General features: G+C 36.3%; 1 protein-coding gene across 4 annotated transcripts; it reads left to right on the top strand.

The window, feature by feature from the left end:
- Positions 1-346: 346 nt before the first annotated feature.
- Positions 347-16,709, top strand: LOC125511359 (ABC transporter G family member 45-like). Of its 4 annotated transcripts, none has more exons than XR_007284952.1 (22): positions 347-609; positions 693-813; positions 9,284-9,372; positions 9,547-9,631; positions 9,731-9,890; positions 10,089-10,165; positions 10,242-10,292; positions 10,364-10,454; positions 11,486-11,787; positions 12,017-12,612; positions 12,703-12,863; positions 12,973-13,076; positions 13,171-13,330; positions 13,415-13,578; positions 13,788-14,120; positions 14,212-14,502; positions 14,780-14,863; positions 14,934-15,067; positions 15,167-15,394; positions 15,486-15,657; positions 15,920-16,014; positions 16,210-16,262. XR_007284952.1 is itself a non-coding variant. In XM_048676710.1 (22 exons), the coding sequence occupies exons 1-22, from the start codon at positions 494-496 to the stop codon at positions 16,477-16,479; spliced, it is 4,041 nt and encodes a 1,346-aa protein (XP_048532667.1). In that variant the 5' UTR covers positions 347-493; the 3' UTR covers positions 16,480-16,709. The 4 variants fall into 4 exon arrangements, 3 of the variants coding, with proteins under 3 accessions (XP_048532667.1, XP_048532666.1, XP_048532668.1); XM_048676710.1 differs by having other exon boundaries at positions 11,489-11,787; positions 15,760-16,014; positions 16,210-16,709; XM_048676709.1 differs by having other exon boundaries at positions 15,760-16,014; positions 16,210-16,709.
- Positions 16,710-17,420: the final 711 nt, after the last annotated feature.

Below are 17,420 nucleotides of genomic sequence, written 5' to 3'. Positions count from 1 at the left end.
ATTTCTTCTATACGAAAAGGGAGTGCTCTTGTCGGTTCTTCAAAAAAAAAACAATGGTTAGCATGTACTCCCTTCGTCTCAAAATAAGTGTTTCAATTTTAGTATAACTTCGTATTATGGTTAGTATAAAATTGAGACACTTATTTTAAAACGGAAAGAGTATGTAAAAATCATCTCTCGCATTGCATAAATGTTCCGTGTATATTTAAAAAATATTTATTATGTATTTCCAAAAGGTTTGGCAGGTGTAAGCCACCTCCATCCGTACTGTTCCGTAGTCAGTCCTTCCTAACTAGCATTTCAGCGTAGAAGTCCACTCTATATATGAGGTGGTACTCAACACCTTAAAACGCAAATATATCTTCCCTTGCTTATACAAACTATATGCCCATGCACGTGCAAGCCCATTGACACGGCGTCTAGGACAAAGCAATCACGGCCGCCGTTGGCTGAACGAGGCGAGGAACGAGGTATCGTCTCTGGCTTCGAGAGGATGATGGAGTACAGCAGGGAGGCCGAGCAGGCGCCGGAGATGCGCAAGCCGCCGCCGCCGCTCACCCATGAGGACAACCGCCGCTTCCTCGAGATGCTCCGCGAGAAGAAGGAAAGGTATGCATGCAACGATCTCATGCAAGGATCGACTGAGCTCGCCGGCTTTGTTGGATTCTGAGTTCGGGCTGAGATTTCCGCAGGCTGGGGGTCGGCGTGGAGAAGGTGGAGGTGCGGTTCGAGGAGCTCACCGTGGAGGCCGACGTGCCCGTGGGCCGCCGCACGCTGCCAACGCTGTTCAACTGCGCCGTCAACGCTGCCCAGGTATGCATATATACTACCCTAAAAAAATACTACTGTATAACATATGCTGTTTCTGGCAAAAGAAAAACAGTTGCTTTATGCGTGGATATATAGTCGGATGCTTGGCAATATATGCATAATGCATTGCAACCAAGAGAGATTTGGCAGCGCCTTCTCTCTCGGAGGAAGGTCTAAATTAGAGAGCAATACTACTGATTTGGCCGTCTCGTTTTTCTAATATTGTTTAATCTTGTATAAGACAGAATATCAGTTTGTTGTAATTCACTAATATACAGAACGTGGCCATATATGTACCTAAAAAGAGCACGACCACATGTCCATAAAAAAAACACGACCATGTGTTGTTTGGTACAGATAGTTGCTCAAATAAATGTTGATACAAATAGGGTTGCCCCAACCAGGCCCACCTTAAACATGAAACGCTAATAAAAAAAGGCCTACCTTAAACAGAGCTATTTAGCTGCACTGTGGGCAGGATCTTCTGGGATGAACTGATTCATAGGTAAGGCTTACCAAACAAGAAAAAACATTATCCAACTACTTCTCTCCAACAAAGCATTGTTTTCTACCGAGGCCATTATTGCTTATACACTAGGATAGACTGAATTAGGGAGCACTGATTTAGCCAACTCTTCTTTAATCACAAGACACAGTGCTAAACATGGCGTATGCCCATTAAAAACATAAATAACATGATCATAAAAAACATGGCGTATGCCCGTTTTTAATAAAAGTGGGGTGGGGGAAACCCCTTTTGATCAAAAAAAATAACATGATCATATGTTGATAAAAAAGTACTCCCTCCATCCCAAAAAAAAAATGTCGCTGATCTAGTACAACTTTTGTTTTATGGGGAGAGTAGTTGCTGAAAAAAGTTGATATAACTAGGTATTTTCCAACCAGACCTACCTAACAGAGCTATTTAGCTGCACTATAGCGGCAGGTTCTGGGCAGAACAACCATCACCTAACGGTAATCCAGGATATTATGAGACAACACGATCCAATCACATTTCGGATCTATGGGTCATACCCCGATCACATTTCGGAACCGGAGTAGTTATGTACAGACCTACAGATCCGATCACATTACATCACTCAATAAATAAAGAGAAAATTATGTTTTTGGTCCCTCAAGTTCTCAAAAGATATAGACTTGGTCCCTCAAGATTTTTTTGTACACATTTGGTCCTTCAAGTCTCAAAACCGAGTAAGTTTAGTCCAAAACCAGATTTTGTCCGGATGAACAATAAATTCCAAAAAAAACATAAATGTTTTGGCATACAATATGCTTACATGCAAGGTGCCTGCCAGTTTCGTGGTCTTTCGACACTCGAGGAGCCCGTGGAGAAAAAATATCTACTCTAGGTGAACAGTAAATTCAGAAAAAATAAAAAAAGGGAAATTTTATGGGGTTCAGTATGCTCCGGCGCACCAGGCCCGTGCATTTTTTCTTCAGGAGGAGCTTGTGGCAAAAGGTAGATTTTCGCTCACAAAAAATTAGCAAAAATTTGTTTTTTTGCTAGAGCTCGTCGGATGTCATTTCACAACAAAAAATTGTAAGCACATAACGCACCCGAGTATCTTAGGTGCCAAAACAATTCAGATATTTTTATCTTTTTGCTATTTGTTTGAATATACTATTCACTTAGAGTAGTTTTTTTTTTTGCCACGATCTCCTGAGTGTCGACTGACCACCAAAATTAGCATGCACCTTGCGCATGTAACCATATTTGATGTCCAAAAAATTCAGATCTTTTTGAAATTGTTTTGATTTGTTTTTGAATTTACCGTTCATCTGGTCAAAATCTGGGCAGTAACCCTACCAAAGTGGTCAAAATCTGGTTTTCGACAAAACTTATCCGGTTTAAAGACTTGAAGGATCAATTGTGTACTAAAAAATCTTGGGGGACCAAGTCTATACTTTTGGGGAACTTGAGAGACCAAAAACATACTTTTCTCATAAATAAATGAAAGGGACACTCCAGCTCCAAATTAAGGCCAAAAACATCAAAATTAATTAACGTGATGCTGCCTACTGGTATTCTGCATTTTTTCGAAAAAAGCTAATCAGAAGTTTAGCTGCACATACCGTAGGCAGTTGACTTGAAGAGTTAACCAACTCTCGTGGTCCTGTTAATCAACTAAGCATAACTATGAGTATCCGATTGTGGTTACAGGGATTGTACAATGCAAGATACTTAGAGGAGGTGCTTCGAGAAATAAATCAGTTTTTCTTAAAGCACCGGTGCTTATTTGTAGAGATAGACACTTAATTAAGCATCCCTCCGGTAGAAATAAACAACGGTGCTTAAAAAAACTCAGTTTATTTTACTAAGCATCTTTCTAAGCACCTACAATTGTACAAGGGCTTGAAGGAGTTGGCATATTAGTCACAACCGTCAATCGATATTTACGACGTACCGTGAGGTGTTGCACATTGCATTGGAGAGTTGGAGGATATTCACGACAGATCTACTTGTTTTACGATATTGCACATTGCTTTTCAAGTCCTTTTGGCTAACCCCCACGCTATCGCATGTGTAAGATGGTTTGCACAAATTCTGTACAAGACTTGCACCCGTGGCAGGTCATGTATGCCAGTTTTCTTTTCTTTGCGTTTCTGTTTTAATTTAATTTATTTTTGTTTTTCCTTCCTTTTTCATCAATCTTTTCTTGTTACATTTTCTACTTCATGTTTCCTTTTTATTTTTCTTTCCTTATCTGATTTTTTCATCATGTATTTAAAAATGTTCATAATAAACATTACAAGCCATGTATATTTAATTTAAATGCATTTCTCCTCTTTCTATTGTGTACTGGTTTTTTGGTTTATTCATTTTTTACTTTATTATTATGTTCAGCATTTCTTCAAATAAATTTCTATATTTAAATACAAGATTTTTATCTTTTGTTGGTCTAGTGTTTTAAAAAGGTTCATTGTGTTTAAAAAATTGTGCATCACGTATTGCAAATGTACATCCTGTATTCAAAAAAGTTCAACGCATTTCAAAAAAATAAATTTGGACATCTCTTAAAAATACAAGAAACAAAAATGGGAGCACTTCTTAAAAATTACAAGAACATTATAATGTTTTTGTATCATGTCTTTCGGCCTTTGTTTAATTTATATTTATATTTTCTATTTTCCTTTTCTATTTGAAAAATACAAGAATATTATTTAAAACGTGTGAACATTGTTTGAAACTATATAAAGATTTGATACAGGTGTTTTTTTTAATATTTTACATGAATATTTTTTTAAGTAGTGAACATATTTTTAAGTTACATGAACATATACAAAATAAATGATGAAACATTTTTTTGACACACAATTAACTCTTTCAAAATACAAGGTGTATAATCTTAGCACATAATGACCGTTTTTATAGCAGACGATGAATATTTTTTATAAACACAATATACATTTTGAAAATAAACGAGCATTTTTTTTGCAATGTGTGTTGAAAATTTTGAAGTATGATGAATATTCCATAAAATGCATGATGAATACTTTTTAGTAGATGATCAAAATGTTTAAAAACACAAGGAACTTTTCTTAATACATGATGAACTATTTTTTAGATACACGATGAACTTGTTTTTATACATGTTGAATATATTTTAAATACATGTGGACATTTCCTAATACATGATGAACATTTTTCAGTAGATGGTGACTTTTTGTAACACTCGCAATGAACATTTTTAGAATAAAAATGATTGTCTAATACGACCTGAATACTATATTTATAAACATGCTGAAAATTCTTTATAATACACACTGAATACTTTTTCAATACACGATGAACTTTTTAAAATACAAAAGTAACATTTTTAATAGCTGTTGAACTATTTTCAACATACCCAATAATTTTTTTTAACAGACATTGAATGGTTTCTAAATGTGTGTTGTATAAATTTTAATACATCATGGACATTTTTGAGAAAATGGTGAATAATTTTCTAATACACATCAAACATTTTCAAAATACATGTTAATTTTTTAATACACACTGAATATTTTATGAATGTGGGGTGAACATCCCTTTGAATTCATGCTGAGTTTCTGTTAACATTTTAAAAATACATGATGGTCATTTTTTAATACATGATGAACAATTTTCAAGATACGTGATGAACTTATTTCAATACACGCTGATCATTTTTAATACAATATGAATATATTTTTAATTACATGCTAAATAGAAATATAAGAAGCAAATGAAAAGAAAACAAGAAACAAGAAGATCGACAAGAAAAATGAAAGATGAAATAAGAATAAGAAAATAAAACTAAAAACAAGGAAAAAACTAAAAATAAATAAAAATGACAAGGTTAATTAGAAAAGAAACTGGACACCATAAGCTACCACACCCTCCAGAAAACCAGTAAAACACCAGGCACAAAAAAACATAACACAAAACGAAAAAAACACGCACATTGTGAACAGAAAATAAAATTTGCGAGCGCCCATAGCGTGGTCCTGGCCCATGTGGCATGTGTTGCAGGCAAGCTCCACATTGGTCTCGCTACAATTATGAAGCTCACAACTTAGCGAGGCATACTTTATCTCTCGGTGGTGGCCGCCGTGTCTGGTTAGGCCATCCCGAGAACCTACCTTCCGTCCCTGTAAACATTGTGGCGAATTAATAAAGCCTCGTGACGTTGCCTCAAAAAAAACCTATGAGACATAGGCACTCCCCTCGTCGATATCCTCGACGTGCTTGTCGCTCGTCACCCGTACATCCTATTCCGCATGTAACGGGCAGATAAGGAATAAATGTGTACTCCGACTCTTGACCTGGCTCTGTGTGGGGATGGGGTGTGTGCTTTCCTTTTCTTTCTTCTATATCTAATTTATTTTTTAGTGACAATTTTTTCTTTTGTGTTATTATCTATTTTGTTATCTTTTCTAAATTTAATCAAATTATTTTTTCAATGAAAACCCTTGAATATTTTAAAATTTGCAAACATATTTGACATCGATGCACATTTTCTTAAATTAATGATAATTTCTGAAAACAAGTAAAATTTATGAAGTACTTTTAAAAACAAATATGAACCTTTTCTTAACTATGTAATTTTTCTTAAAAAGTAGCATACATTTTAAAAATATGTGAACATTTTTTTTTCTAAAATTAAAATTGAAGAACATTTTCAAAATTCCTGGAAAGTTTTCATAAACAATGTTGTTAATTTTTTTTGGAATAATTTCAAAAAAATATTCTGTTTTTCCTCATTTTGAAAATAAATTTAGTAATCAATAAATAAAACCATCTGAATACCGGTTGGCTTAGGAGCATACTGATTATATGTTTCTCCCAAAATAATTGGCTCAAGACAGGGGCAAGAGGCTTGGCCCCATGGTGCTAGCTATTGTGCTACTTGGTCCAAGAGAAATCTAGATATAACAAAGGTTTTGTAGTGAGTATTCCTTCGGGTCTCGCCTGAAGCGTCTACAACTGCGAGCCAACCTATTCACGCTAAAAGAAATAGACTAGTGAAAAATGCTCGTGTGGGAACCTCTCCTGGGATGTCTTGGTTGCGGCGTAGCGCTGCTAACTACCAGGTCACCATCCGGTTCATGTTTCATGTTATCTACTAGTTTCTATATTTTCTTTTTTTTCCTTTTTCTTGTTTTCACTAGTTTCATTGTTTCTTTCTCTAGTTTTACCTTTTTTCCTTGTTTTTTTTGTTTTTCAGTAAATTTTTTCTTTTCTTTCTTTCTTATTTATTTGTTTTTTATTTTTGTTTTTTTCTCGTTTTTATTGGTTTTCTTTTGTTGTCTCTCTGGTTTTCATTTTTTTTCTACACACATTTTTGGTATATATCTAATCTAATACATGATTAATATTTTTCAGATACAAGATTAACATTTATTGAATCCATGGTAAACATTTTTTGTATACATTTAACATTTTTCAAATTCTTGAATAACATTTCAAATACCAGATTAGCATTTTTTCTATACATATTTTACATTTTCTTCAAATATGATTAAATAATTTCAGATACAAGTCTAACAATACCAAATCATAATACACGGGTGAGCATTTTTTTTCAAAAACGCACAATTTTTTCAAATATATGATGCTATCTAAATACAATACTACAATGTAAAACAGTCATTGTATTGAGGCTGCATCAATTAATTCGGATCAGAGGCAGTAACACTTTCCAAATACATGATGGATATTTTCAAATACACAATGTTTTCTCTTATACGTTATGAACATGTTTCAAATACACGATTGTTGTTTTCTAAATGCGTCATTATCATTTTTAAATATGCGTTGGACATTTTCAAGTAAGTGATGGGCATTTTTTTTGTCAAAATATGCATTGACGATTTTCAAATCCATGATTTTGTTAAAGCTTTCATGTATATTTTTCCAAATAATGGACAATTTTAAAATTTGTGGATGTTTGTTAAAATTGTTAAAAAAATTAAATGCATGAACTTTTTGGAAATCTGCAAACATTTTCTTAATTAGTGATGATTTTATAAACAATTTTTTATTTCAAAAATAGTAGTTCATTTTTGAAAAACATTATGTGTTTTTTTGAAAATTCATGATCATTTTTAAATTTTTAAATATTTTTGGAAAGATCACACACATCTTTTTAGAATTCGTTTGTCATTTTTCAAATTCATGGACATCTTCAAAATCCCTGATCATTTTTAAAAGTTTCATGAACATGTTTTAAACACATGCAATTTTTTCTATAACGTATATATACATTTTGTTTTCAGAATAAAAAAGACAAGCCGGGCATGTGTTTAAGAGGCCTTCGATGAGTTAGGACCACTCCGTATAGGCGTGTCCCATTACTTGTGTATGTAACTCATAAAAAATCGGTAAATATGGCAAAAAGAGAATAGTTGAGTGTTATCGGACAATGGGCCGGCCCACGGTCGAGCGATGCATGTGTTTAACGGCCACTCCACTCTATTCATGGAATAGGATGACTCCTTGTCACAATCACTACGTGTCGAGTTCCTCGGTCCACGTGGTTACTGCTGCTACGCCCTAGCCACATCTTCGCTTGGTGCTCTTGTGCTGGTTTTCTCGGCTCTCACTACTATAGTTCAGGTGCTCTCAGCTTATGGAATAATTATGTGTTACACACATAATACATACGCTTTAGGCACAGTTTAGATGTAGCGAATCAATAAGTAGAATATCGGTGTCACCCAAGATACTACTACTCTTGTCCAGTAAGAACCAATGAGTAGAAGATCAAATGCATCGGAGAAGGACATTGGGCAATGAACCATTTTGAAGTAACTAAACAAAAACAAAGTATGGTGCCCATGTCCAATTGTGGATGTTATGCTTATTTGTTGAGAAAATTGTAAATGCTATAACTTAGTGCATGTAGAGTTGCCTGCAATTGTCAATGTTCTAGATTAGTTTATGTATCAGGTTTTGAGTTCACTGGTAATTCAGGGCAAAGCATGTGTGTTGACTTGAGAGGAAATTGTTCAATCCACCAAAATCAAGTATCTATGCTAGAATTTTGTTCTACATGAAGCCATAATTTATCAAATGTCTTCGCTCACTTGAATGTCGGTGGTATCGGGGACAACCGCAACATTCTGCACTGATGGGGGGCCAGTGTTCCGCATCTCACCACCCGCCCTGCACAAGCGTAGTCTTTTTTGTGAACTTTTATCCCTAAATCCGTTAATGCCGCTCATGCTTCCTTTCTGATGGTGGCTGATACTGCTTGCCTATCGGAGCAGTATATGTTGATTTTAACCTTTCAACTGGTAAGAATAGACCGTCTATATTTACTAGAGGGCACCATAAAAAACTCATGGTTTTGGAATTTGGAAACTGTAATGAAAAATGAGAAGTGGGTTATTAGTTTGTGAACCACATAAAGGGAAATGACCTTTTTGTGAAATAGTAGTTCTAGCGCAGGGTTAGGATGTATGGTATTACAAAATATCGAGAAAGTTGCGATGACAATTCCATGTACGTCAACCTATTTCAAATTGATCAAGAAAAATTTACCATGATGGAGATCAAAGTACATATTTTGAGTAGATCAAATGTGATGCTTGTCAATGGAGGAGAGCTGGCGATAAGCGCCTTGACTGGTATTTTGTGATGAGGTTTTGGTTTGTGTTGGGATTGCTTGAGTAGTTGTTTTGTCTTGTCTACATCGTAGGTTTGTTAGATTTTCTTTTAACACTCCATGGTCGGTCGTTTTAGGGTATTTTGGTTTTGCCGCCCCTCGTTGTACTGCTAAGACTATCTTTTACTCATGTTATGATCACATACAGTTCTCCTACATGATTCAAAAAAGTGCATCTCTAGCATGCATTTTCCAGGACTTGATTAAAAAATGTTCATAAGTTTATTTCCAAACCAAAACGACATGCATGGTGTCATGTAGTTTAACATATTATTCCGCAAATCACATTTAGAACCCTCATTCTAATTTTCTTTATTATGTAGGAATTAGCAACATATTCACACATGTGTACTGCAAGGAAAAAACCCATCAAAATTATAAATGGAGCGAGCGGGACAATTAGTCCATCACGGTAAGCATGTGCCTACTCTTACTAAATCAATAATGATTATTTATAGAAACTATTTATCTCAGATTAAGTGTTCTGTTGGACAAATGCACTTCCATAAAGTTCCAAAATAAAAGATTCATCTTTCACTAATTTACTCACCCGCCATTTCGAAATTTTGTGGTCCAACATAATCAGGATGACACTTCTTCTAGGAGCACCTAGTTCTGGGAAAACAACTTTTTTAAAAGCACTTGCAGGCAAGTTGGATTCTTCTTTGAAGGTAGACTATGTTATTTACTATCCACTAAAACCACTTACTAACATGAAAAGCATTGGTTAACCAAAATTGTGTGTTTCCTGATGTCACTTCTCTTAATAGCTCAAAGGAAAGGTTATGTACAATGGGCAAGAAGTGAATTTCTCAACACCTCAATATATGCATGCTTATATTAGCCAATATGATCTTCACAATTCTGAGATGACCGTCAGGGAGACGATTGATTTCTCATCCAAGATGTTGGGAACTAATAATGAATTTGGTGAGGCACTCTCTTGGGCATCGTGTGCTACTAGTGTTACCTGTCTTATATAGCTTTATTTCTAGCATATAGGAATGAGCTGATCTATAAAAAATCTAGACAACGTAACTGAAGAAATACCCTTGAAGATGTTCAAATTGTTTCTTTTCCTTGTGACAAAATACTAATATAAAATTCTTGTTTTAATTTCCACCTTAGGGATGCTAGGAGAAGGTTTAATAAAGAAACATGGTCACATCAACAAAGTGGACCAAGATCTTGACTTATTTATGAAGGTCATATAATTTTATTTTCTGCCAATTTTGGTAAAACTGAAATCCATTCACAGTTACTAAAATACTTTTTATGTAGACTATCACCTTCGGAGAAGGAAGCAATCTTATAACAAACTATATTATCAAGGTAACTTTGTAATATCTCAATTTAACACATGTCTTAGTAACATAATAAAAAAAACTTTGTGTAAAATGCAGATACTTAGTTTGTCTGATTGTGCTGATACCCTAGTGGGGGATGAGTTGAGAAGAGGCATATCAGGAGGACAAAAGAAAAGAGCCACAATCGGTAAGCATTCTATTTTGTGTACTATGTATCTTCTTCCTCCCATCACCCTCTGTCCCCACTTTCTAGAGTGCATTTTCCAATTCATCATACATACTAATTCGCACAAGTAAAATTTTATCATACTAATTTGTACAAGTAAAATTTTATCACAATAAACTCCATATTGTGCACAATATTTCTTGATAAAACATAAGGTAGTTCATGCCATTACACTTGGCGGGGTCTAGACTGGCCTCACAGATCAACACAAGTCTTTTCTACACACTTTGTTCTCACTCGTTCGTACCAGGGATCAAATTCTGAATGGGCTTTGGGAGAAGAAGAAATTCCTTGTTGATATGAGTAATCTACCATTATAACCTAACAAAAAATCAAAGCGACAACATAAAGTTCTTGATATGTTCAATTAAATGGACGACAAAAATAATATTTGGTATTGAGCCAATGACATACTACATAATTTTCTCTTCCTGCTGAACTCCATATTGTTATCTAAAAAATAAGTTCCATATTAGGTTTGATACTTATTCTACTAAAACAGAGCAACCCTAACTATTAGATATAACTAATCGTCATCAGAAAAAGTAAAAAAAAACAATTGGTCATAAGTGGAGCAAATGTTCTTCCACATCAATCAAGCTCAATCGAGACTATGGCTTGACCAATTGCACAAACGTGTTTCATGATGAAATTGGTATGCAAAGCTTATAAGCAATAATAATTAAAATACTTCAAATTAAATAAATCTATCTTTTGAAACTATTAAAATGATGTTACTAGAAATTATCTACACTACTTGAAGGTTCCCACATTGCAATACACTGCATTCAGCACCACCGGTGATGAATAGTATGCTATAAAACTAATAGCATAAAATATCCAACTATTCTTATAGACAGGCAATTATACAAAAGAAATAGGTTTGATGATGGCAGTACCACAGTTAAATAAATAAAATATTTTTAAATAATCAATATTATTTTTTTAATTTATCATTGTTGTTGCGTTACAAGATGAATTTTTCGATGTAGGAGAGATGCTAGTTGGTCTGGCACGATGCTTCTTTATGGATGATATATCAACAGGCCTGGATAGCTCAACCACATATGAGATTTTAAAATTTGTCCAACAAATGACTCATATGATGGATCTCACCGTGGTTATTTCATTGCTGCAACCACCTCCCGAGACATTGGAATTATTTGATGACATTATCCTATTATGCGAGGGTCAAATTGTGTATCATGGTCCTCGAGAAAATGCTATCAATTTTTTTGGAACAATGGGATTCAAATGCCCGGACAGGAAGAATGTAGCTGATTTCCTTCAAGAGGTACTAGAATATCAACTCTATTGACAATGAACTATTAAATAAATCAGTAGTGCTAACAATTTATTCCTTAGCAAAGTTATGTTCAAAATAAATTAAGGGTAGCTAGTGCATTAATACCACCAAATCACATGCAATACATGAGTCACAATTCCATTCGCAAAATGTAGTAATCTATATATAATTGTATTACCATAATAATGTATGACATAACTTTTCACTATCTATCTAGGTGACTTCTAAGATGGATCAAAAGCAATATTGGACTGATGAGGAAAATAAGTATCAATACTGGCCAATAGAAAAGTTTGCAGATTCCTTTCATTCATCTTATCTCCCTCGACTTGTAGAAGATAACCTCTACATGCCAAACAATATGGGAAAACGCAATGAGATTAAAACAAATGCAACTCGGAGTATCTCCAGATGGAATATTTTCAAAGCATGCTTTTCAAGGGAAGTACTACTTCTCAAAAGGAACTCCCCACTTCATATATTCAAGACTGTACAGATAGTTATTCTGGCTTTTGTGATTTCAACAGTTTTCCTTCGAACAAATATGAACCATAAAAATGTACTTGACGCCAACAAGTACATGGGGTCCCTATTTATAGCTATTGTTATAGTAAATATTAATGGCATGACTGAGATTGCAATGACAATAAAGCGACTCCCCACTTTCTACAAGCAAAGGGAGTTACTAGCGTTGCCGGGATGGGCACTTGTTTGTTCAATTTTTCTCATCAACATCCCAATGTCACTAGTAGAGACATGTCTTTGGACCAGCCTGACCTATTATGTGATTGGCTATGCACCTTCTTTTGTCAGGTACTCATGTTGGCCATTTTAGTACCTAATGACCACAATACTTGAATACGTTGTAATAATAATATAAAAGAGTTACCTTGCTTCCTACAGATTTATCCAGCAGTTTTTGGTACTTTTTGCGACACATCAAATGTCAATGGGCCTCTATCGTTTCTTAGCAGCAATAGGAAGAACACAAGTAATGGCAAACATGCTAAGCACCACAGCTCTTATAGCAATGTACATATTTGGAGGCTTTGTCATATCTAAAGGTTAGATGTTTTAGCCAGATTAAGATGTATGACAACCCTATAACAAACAATACATGTTTGAATACATGTTTGGAGCTAATATGCTCACTAGTTTTGTACATCAAAATAGATAATCTTCAACCATGGTTGCAGTGGGGTTGTTGGACATCCCCATTCACCTATGCACAAAATGCCGTTGCCCTAAATGAGTTCCTTGATGAAAGATGGGATACTGTAAGCAGTCATTTGAACTACCACTCTTGATCCAGTGTATAGAGCCAATGTAGTTTATGTATGACCTAATGGTGATGATCATTCATGATGACAGGAATTTTACTATGCAAATGCAAATACAATTGGTGAAGCTATCCTCAAGATCAGGGGGTTGCTCACAAATTGGCACTGGTATTGGATTTGTGTCATCATTTTATTTGGATTCTCTATGGTCTTCAATATTCTCACTATATTTGCATTGGAGTTCATGCAGTGTATGTATACCAATCTATCAAAATACACATAAGTATTGAAACAAAAATGCAAACAAAATCATCCTAATTGTTTATGATATGCAGCTCCACACAAGCATCAAGTTAATGCCAGTGCAATGAAGTCAAAGAAGGATTGCAAGAACCATAGAATTGGAACTGGCAATGCATCAACTAGTCAAGTTGTCCTCCCGTTTCAGCCTCTTTCCATTATATTTGATCATGTCAACTATTTTGTTGATATGCCTAAGGTAAGATCTCGAGCATATCGTGACATACTAAATATAAGCATTCATTCAACTCACTACTAAATACTCCCTCCGTCCCAAAATAAGTGACTCAACTTTGTACTAGCTTTGGTACTAAAGCTAGTACAAAGTTGAGTCACTTATTTTGGGACGGAGGGAGTAGTATCCATTCTAGTAACTTGTTGACCAAATGTATGCATATCTTCCACCAGGAGATGATTAAGTATGGAGTACCAGAGGAAAAGCTTCAACTTCTACAAGATGTAAGTGGTGTTTTTAGGCCAGGAGTATTAACAGCTTTGATGGGGATCACTGGTGCTGGAAAGACAACATTGCTCGATGTTTTGGCTGGAAGAAAAACTGGAGGATATATTGAAGGTACTATTATGATAGAAGGATACCCGAAGAAGCAGGAAACATTCTCAAGGATCTCGGGCTATTGCGAACAAAATGATATTCACTCCCCTAACCTAACTGTCCACGAGTCACTACAATTCTCTGCATGGCTTCGACTGCCTTCAAACGTGAAATCTCGTGAAAGAGATGTATGAGCATTGACCTCTTGCATTTTTGTTACCATTTTAAGCTAATATATAACATTAGATCTCACAAGATTACTCTTCAAACATTCTTTAGATATTTATAGATGAAGTAATGGACCTAGTGGAATTAACTGGATTGAAGAATGCCATGGTGGGTATGGCAGGAGCAACCGGCCTGTCAGCCGAGCAGCGGAAAAGGCTAACAATAGCTGTGGAGCTGGTAGCTAGCCCTTCCATCATATTTATGGATGAGCCGACCACTGGTTTGGATGCCCGTGCTGCAGCAATTGTCATGCGAACAATAAGAAAGACAGTAGACACTGGACGAACTGTTGTATGCACAATACATCAGCCAAGCATTGGGATATTTGAATCTTTTGATGAGGTATGAGTAAGTCTATATTGTAACATGTAAAAGGAAATTCTTCTAGCACATGAAGAAACGAAAAAGAATGGTCATGTGATGTTAAGACTGAAAGATTGAAAAATAGTATCCAACTATTTATAACATAGAACCTAACCATGATTTTTTTCCAAAATAAAGCATCAAATAAAGTTAGCTAGCCCTCATCACTTGCTAATGATAGCCATTTAGCCTTCTGTTATGATTATGAGAAATACTATAATTTTACCTTTCTCAACTTGCATTCAATTTATTGCAGCTTTTGCTTATGAAAAGAGGCGGTCAAATCATATATAGTGGTTCATTAGGTCCGTTGTCTAGCAACATGATCAAGTATTTTGAGGTAAGATTGCCTAATAGTGAATCTCTATCCAAAATATGTACACAAGAATACCAATTTTTCTTTGTCACAGGCTATACCTAGTGTTCCTAGAATAAAAGAGGGACAAAACCCAGCATCATGGGTATTGGACATAAGTTCACACACAACAGAATATGAGATTGGAGTGGACTACGCAGAAATTTATCGGAGCTCCTACCTATACAGGTAAGCATTATGATCATAAAGCTATATCAACCATATTGTTAACGTGTTGGAGGCATAGGGAAACGAATAACACGGCAAATGTGTACCTTGTTTCTGAAGGGACAATATGCTTCTAATTGCGGAGCTTGGGCACCCAGCACCAAACACAGAGGATCTATATTTCCCCCCTGGGTACTGGCATAATTTTACGGCACAATACATGGCTTGCCTATGGAAACAAAGATGTGCATACTGGAAAAACATAGAACACAATGGTGTTCGGTTTCTAAACACGTTCATTGTATCAATTTTGTTTGGAGTTGTATTCTGGAAAATTGGCTCAACCATGTAAGAATGAATGACAACAAACTAATGTTATTCTTTCATGCAAACTTATCATGTCTCAATTTGATCATAACTTGGTATTCATGTGCAACAGAACACAACAACAGGATGTATTCAACATACTAGGAGTTGTATTTGGATCAGCACTTTTCCTGGGATTCAATAATTGCATCAGTTTGCAGCCGATTGTGATAATGGAGAGAGTTGTTCTTTACCGAGAAAAGGCGGCGGGTATGTACTCTACCTTGGCCTACGCCATAGCTCAGGTAATGTTTCTTTGTCACCATCTTCAAAATTAGAATATATAATCTGAACATAGAATGATCGGAATATGTTTCTTAACTCCAATGATGGGCTTCTGTTTGTAGATGGCAATTGAATTGCCTTACATCATAGTCCAAGTACTCGTTTTTGCCATGATCGTATACCCAATGATTGGGTTCCAGATGACCACCGTAAAGCTCTTTTGGTTTCTCCTTTACATGATGCTAAGCTTTATGTATTACACACTCTATGGGATGATGACAGTGGCACTAACACCTAACCTTGAGATGGCTTCCGGATTGTCCTTCCTTATCTACGTATTTTGGAATGTCTTCTCCGGTTTCATCATTGGAAGAGAGGTACTACTATATATATCCCTAACCATGTCACTTTAATTATGACGGCCTCGTGAAATTTATAAGTAAACCACACATAGGCTCATAATATAATCCATGGTTCAACTTTCCCTGAAAACGAAAATATTTTAAAAAGGACATGATATTTTTTCCATGCCTAACATAACAAACAACAAAATTGTGGCAATATGGATGCAGCTGATCCCGATATGGTGGAGGTGGGTGTACTGGGCTAACCCAGCGGCATGGACAGTATACGGGCTCATGTTCTCACAACTGGGTGATCGGACAGAGCTGATCCATGTGCCAGGGCAACCGGACCAGACGGTGCAGGAGTTCCTGGAGGGCTACCTTGGCCTTGAGGGACGCTACTTCAACCTTGTCACCTACCTACACTTGGTCGTCATCGCCCTCTTTGCCTTACTCTTCTTCATCTTCGTCAAGCACCTAAAGTTCGAGCGAAGGTAGTGCAGACTGATTGAATAACGAACTGCAAATACACACTAATCAGTAAAGTGCTTATAATAGTATAACACTGTGATAAGAGAAACACTCAGTCACAAATAAGCACACGACCACAAGGATTTTGCTGCTGCAATATAAAGTGTGTAAATAACCACATAATTTGTGCAAGCATTTGTATTGTACCTGCAGCCTTACTGGATTGTTGTTATAGCAATGTTGATGAACAGATCAAATTAGAAAATATAATGTGATAGAATGTGTAAAAGCATATAAAAATGTTTACGACATATATATTCAGCGCAAACGTCTAGCATCAGGGCTTGCAGCAACCATGCTGAACACCGTTTGATTGGTGGCACAGCCACGTACCTGCGGGCATGATGCAAGCATGAGGCCAGAGTGATGTCAGTGAAGCAACGAGCCGCCCGTCGCGCGCGCAGCCGTCACCCTGTACACCGATTCTGTCCAAAGTTTATTCGAGTGGCTAGCTGGTATATCATCCTATAGTCTACATCGCAATGGTAACGAGTCGAACTGTTCGTGATCTTTTTCTTCCATCATGGTCCCGTTCGGACCTCATCAATCTAATCACAAGATTATTTTAGGCATCTCCAAGGCTGTCCCCAAACTGCCGGTATCTGTTCGGTCGTAGCTGTCGAAACCACGAATGCCATCCAATGCCGACCTCATTGATCTGTGGAGCAGTCCGGACCACAAGTTTTCTGCAAACTGGAACCAAACGAGAGGGACTCTGCGAGAGTATGAACACGAGCCATATAGGACTCCGATGCCCTAGGCCCACCAAAAACTAAGTTGGAGCCCGTGCTTTTGTAGGTGGCCGTGTTGTTTCCACGGCAAATTCCCCCACTCTCCTCTTTGATCCCATTGCTCTCCACCCAATTTCAGTCCTTTCTCGCGTCCGCCGACGCATGGACCCGCAGGAG

Source organism: Triticum urartu, chromosome 5 (assembly GCF_003073215.2).
Source record: "Triticum urartu cultivar G1812 chromosome 5, Tu2.1, whole genome shotgun sequence".
Taxonomy (NCBI): domain Eukaryota; kingdom Viridiplantae; phylum Streptophyta; class Magnoliopsida; order Poales; family Poaceae; genus Triticum; species Triticum urartu.
Note: the sequence above shows the minus strand (reverse complement) of the source record. Positions and strands in the feature narration are given on the sequence as shown.

Bases quoted from the DNA above. Each gene is read 5' to 3' on its own strand.
- LOC125511359 (XM_048676709.1), top strand. From the start codon at position 494: ATGATGGAGTACAGCAGGGAGGCCGAGCAGGCGCCGGAGATGCGCAAG. The intron at 12,613-12,702 runs GTACTCATGTTG...TGCTTCCTACAG, and splicing joins TATGCACCTTCTTTTGTCAG to ATTTATCCAGCAGTTTTTGG. The intron at 13,331-13,414 runs GTATGTATACCA...TATGATATGCAG, and splicing joins TGCATTGGAGTTCATGCAGT to CTCCACACAAGCATCAAGTT.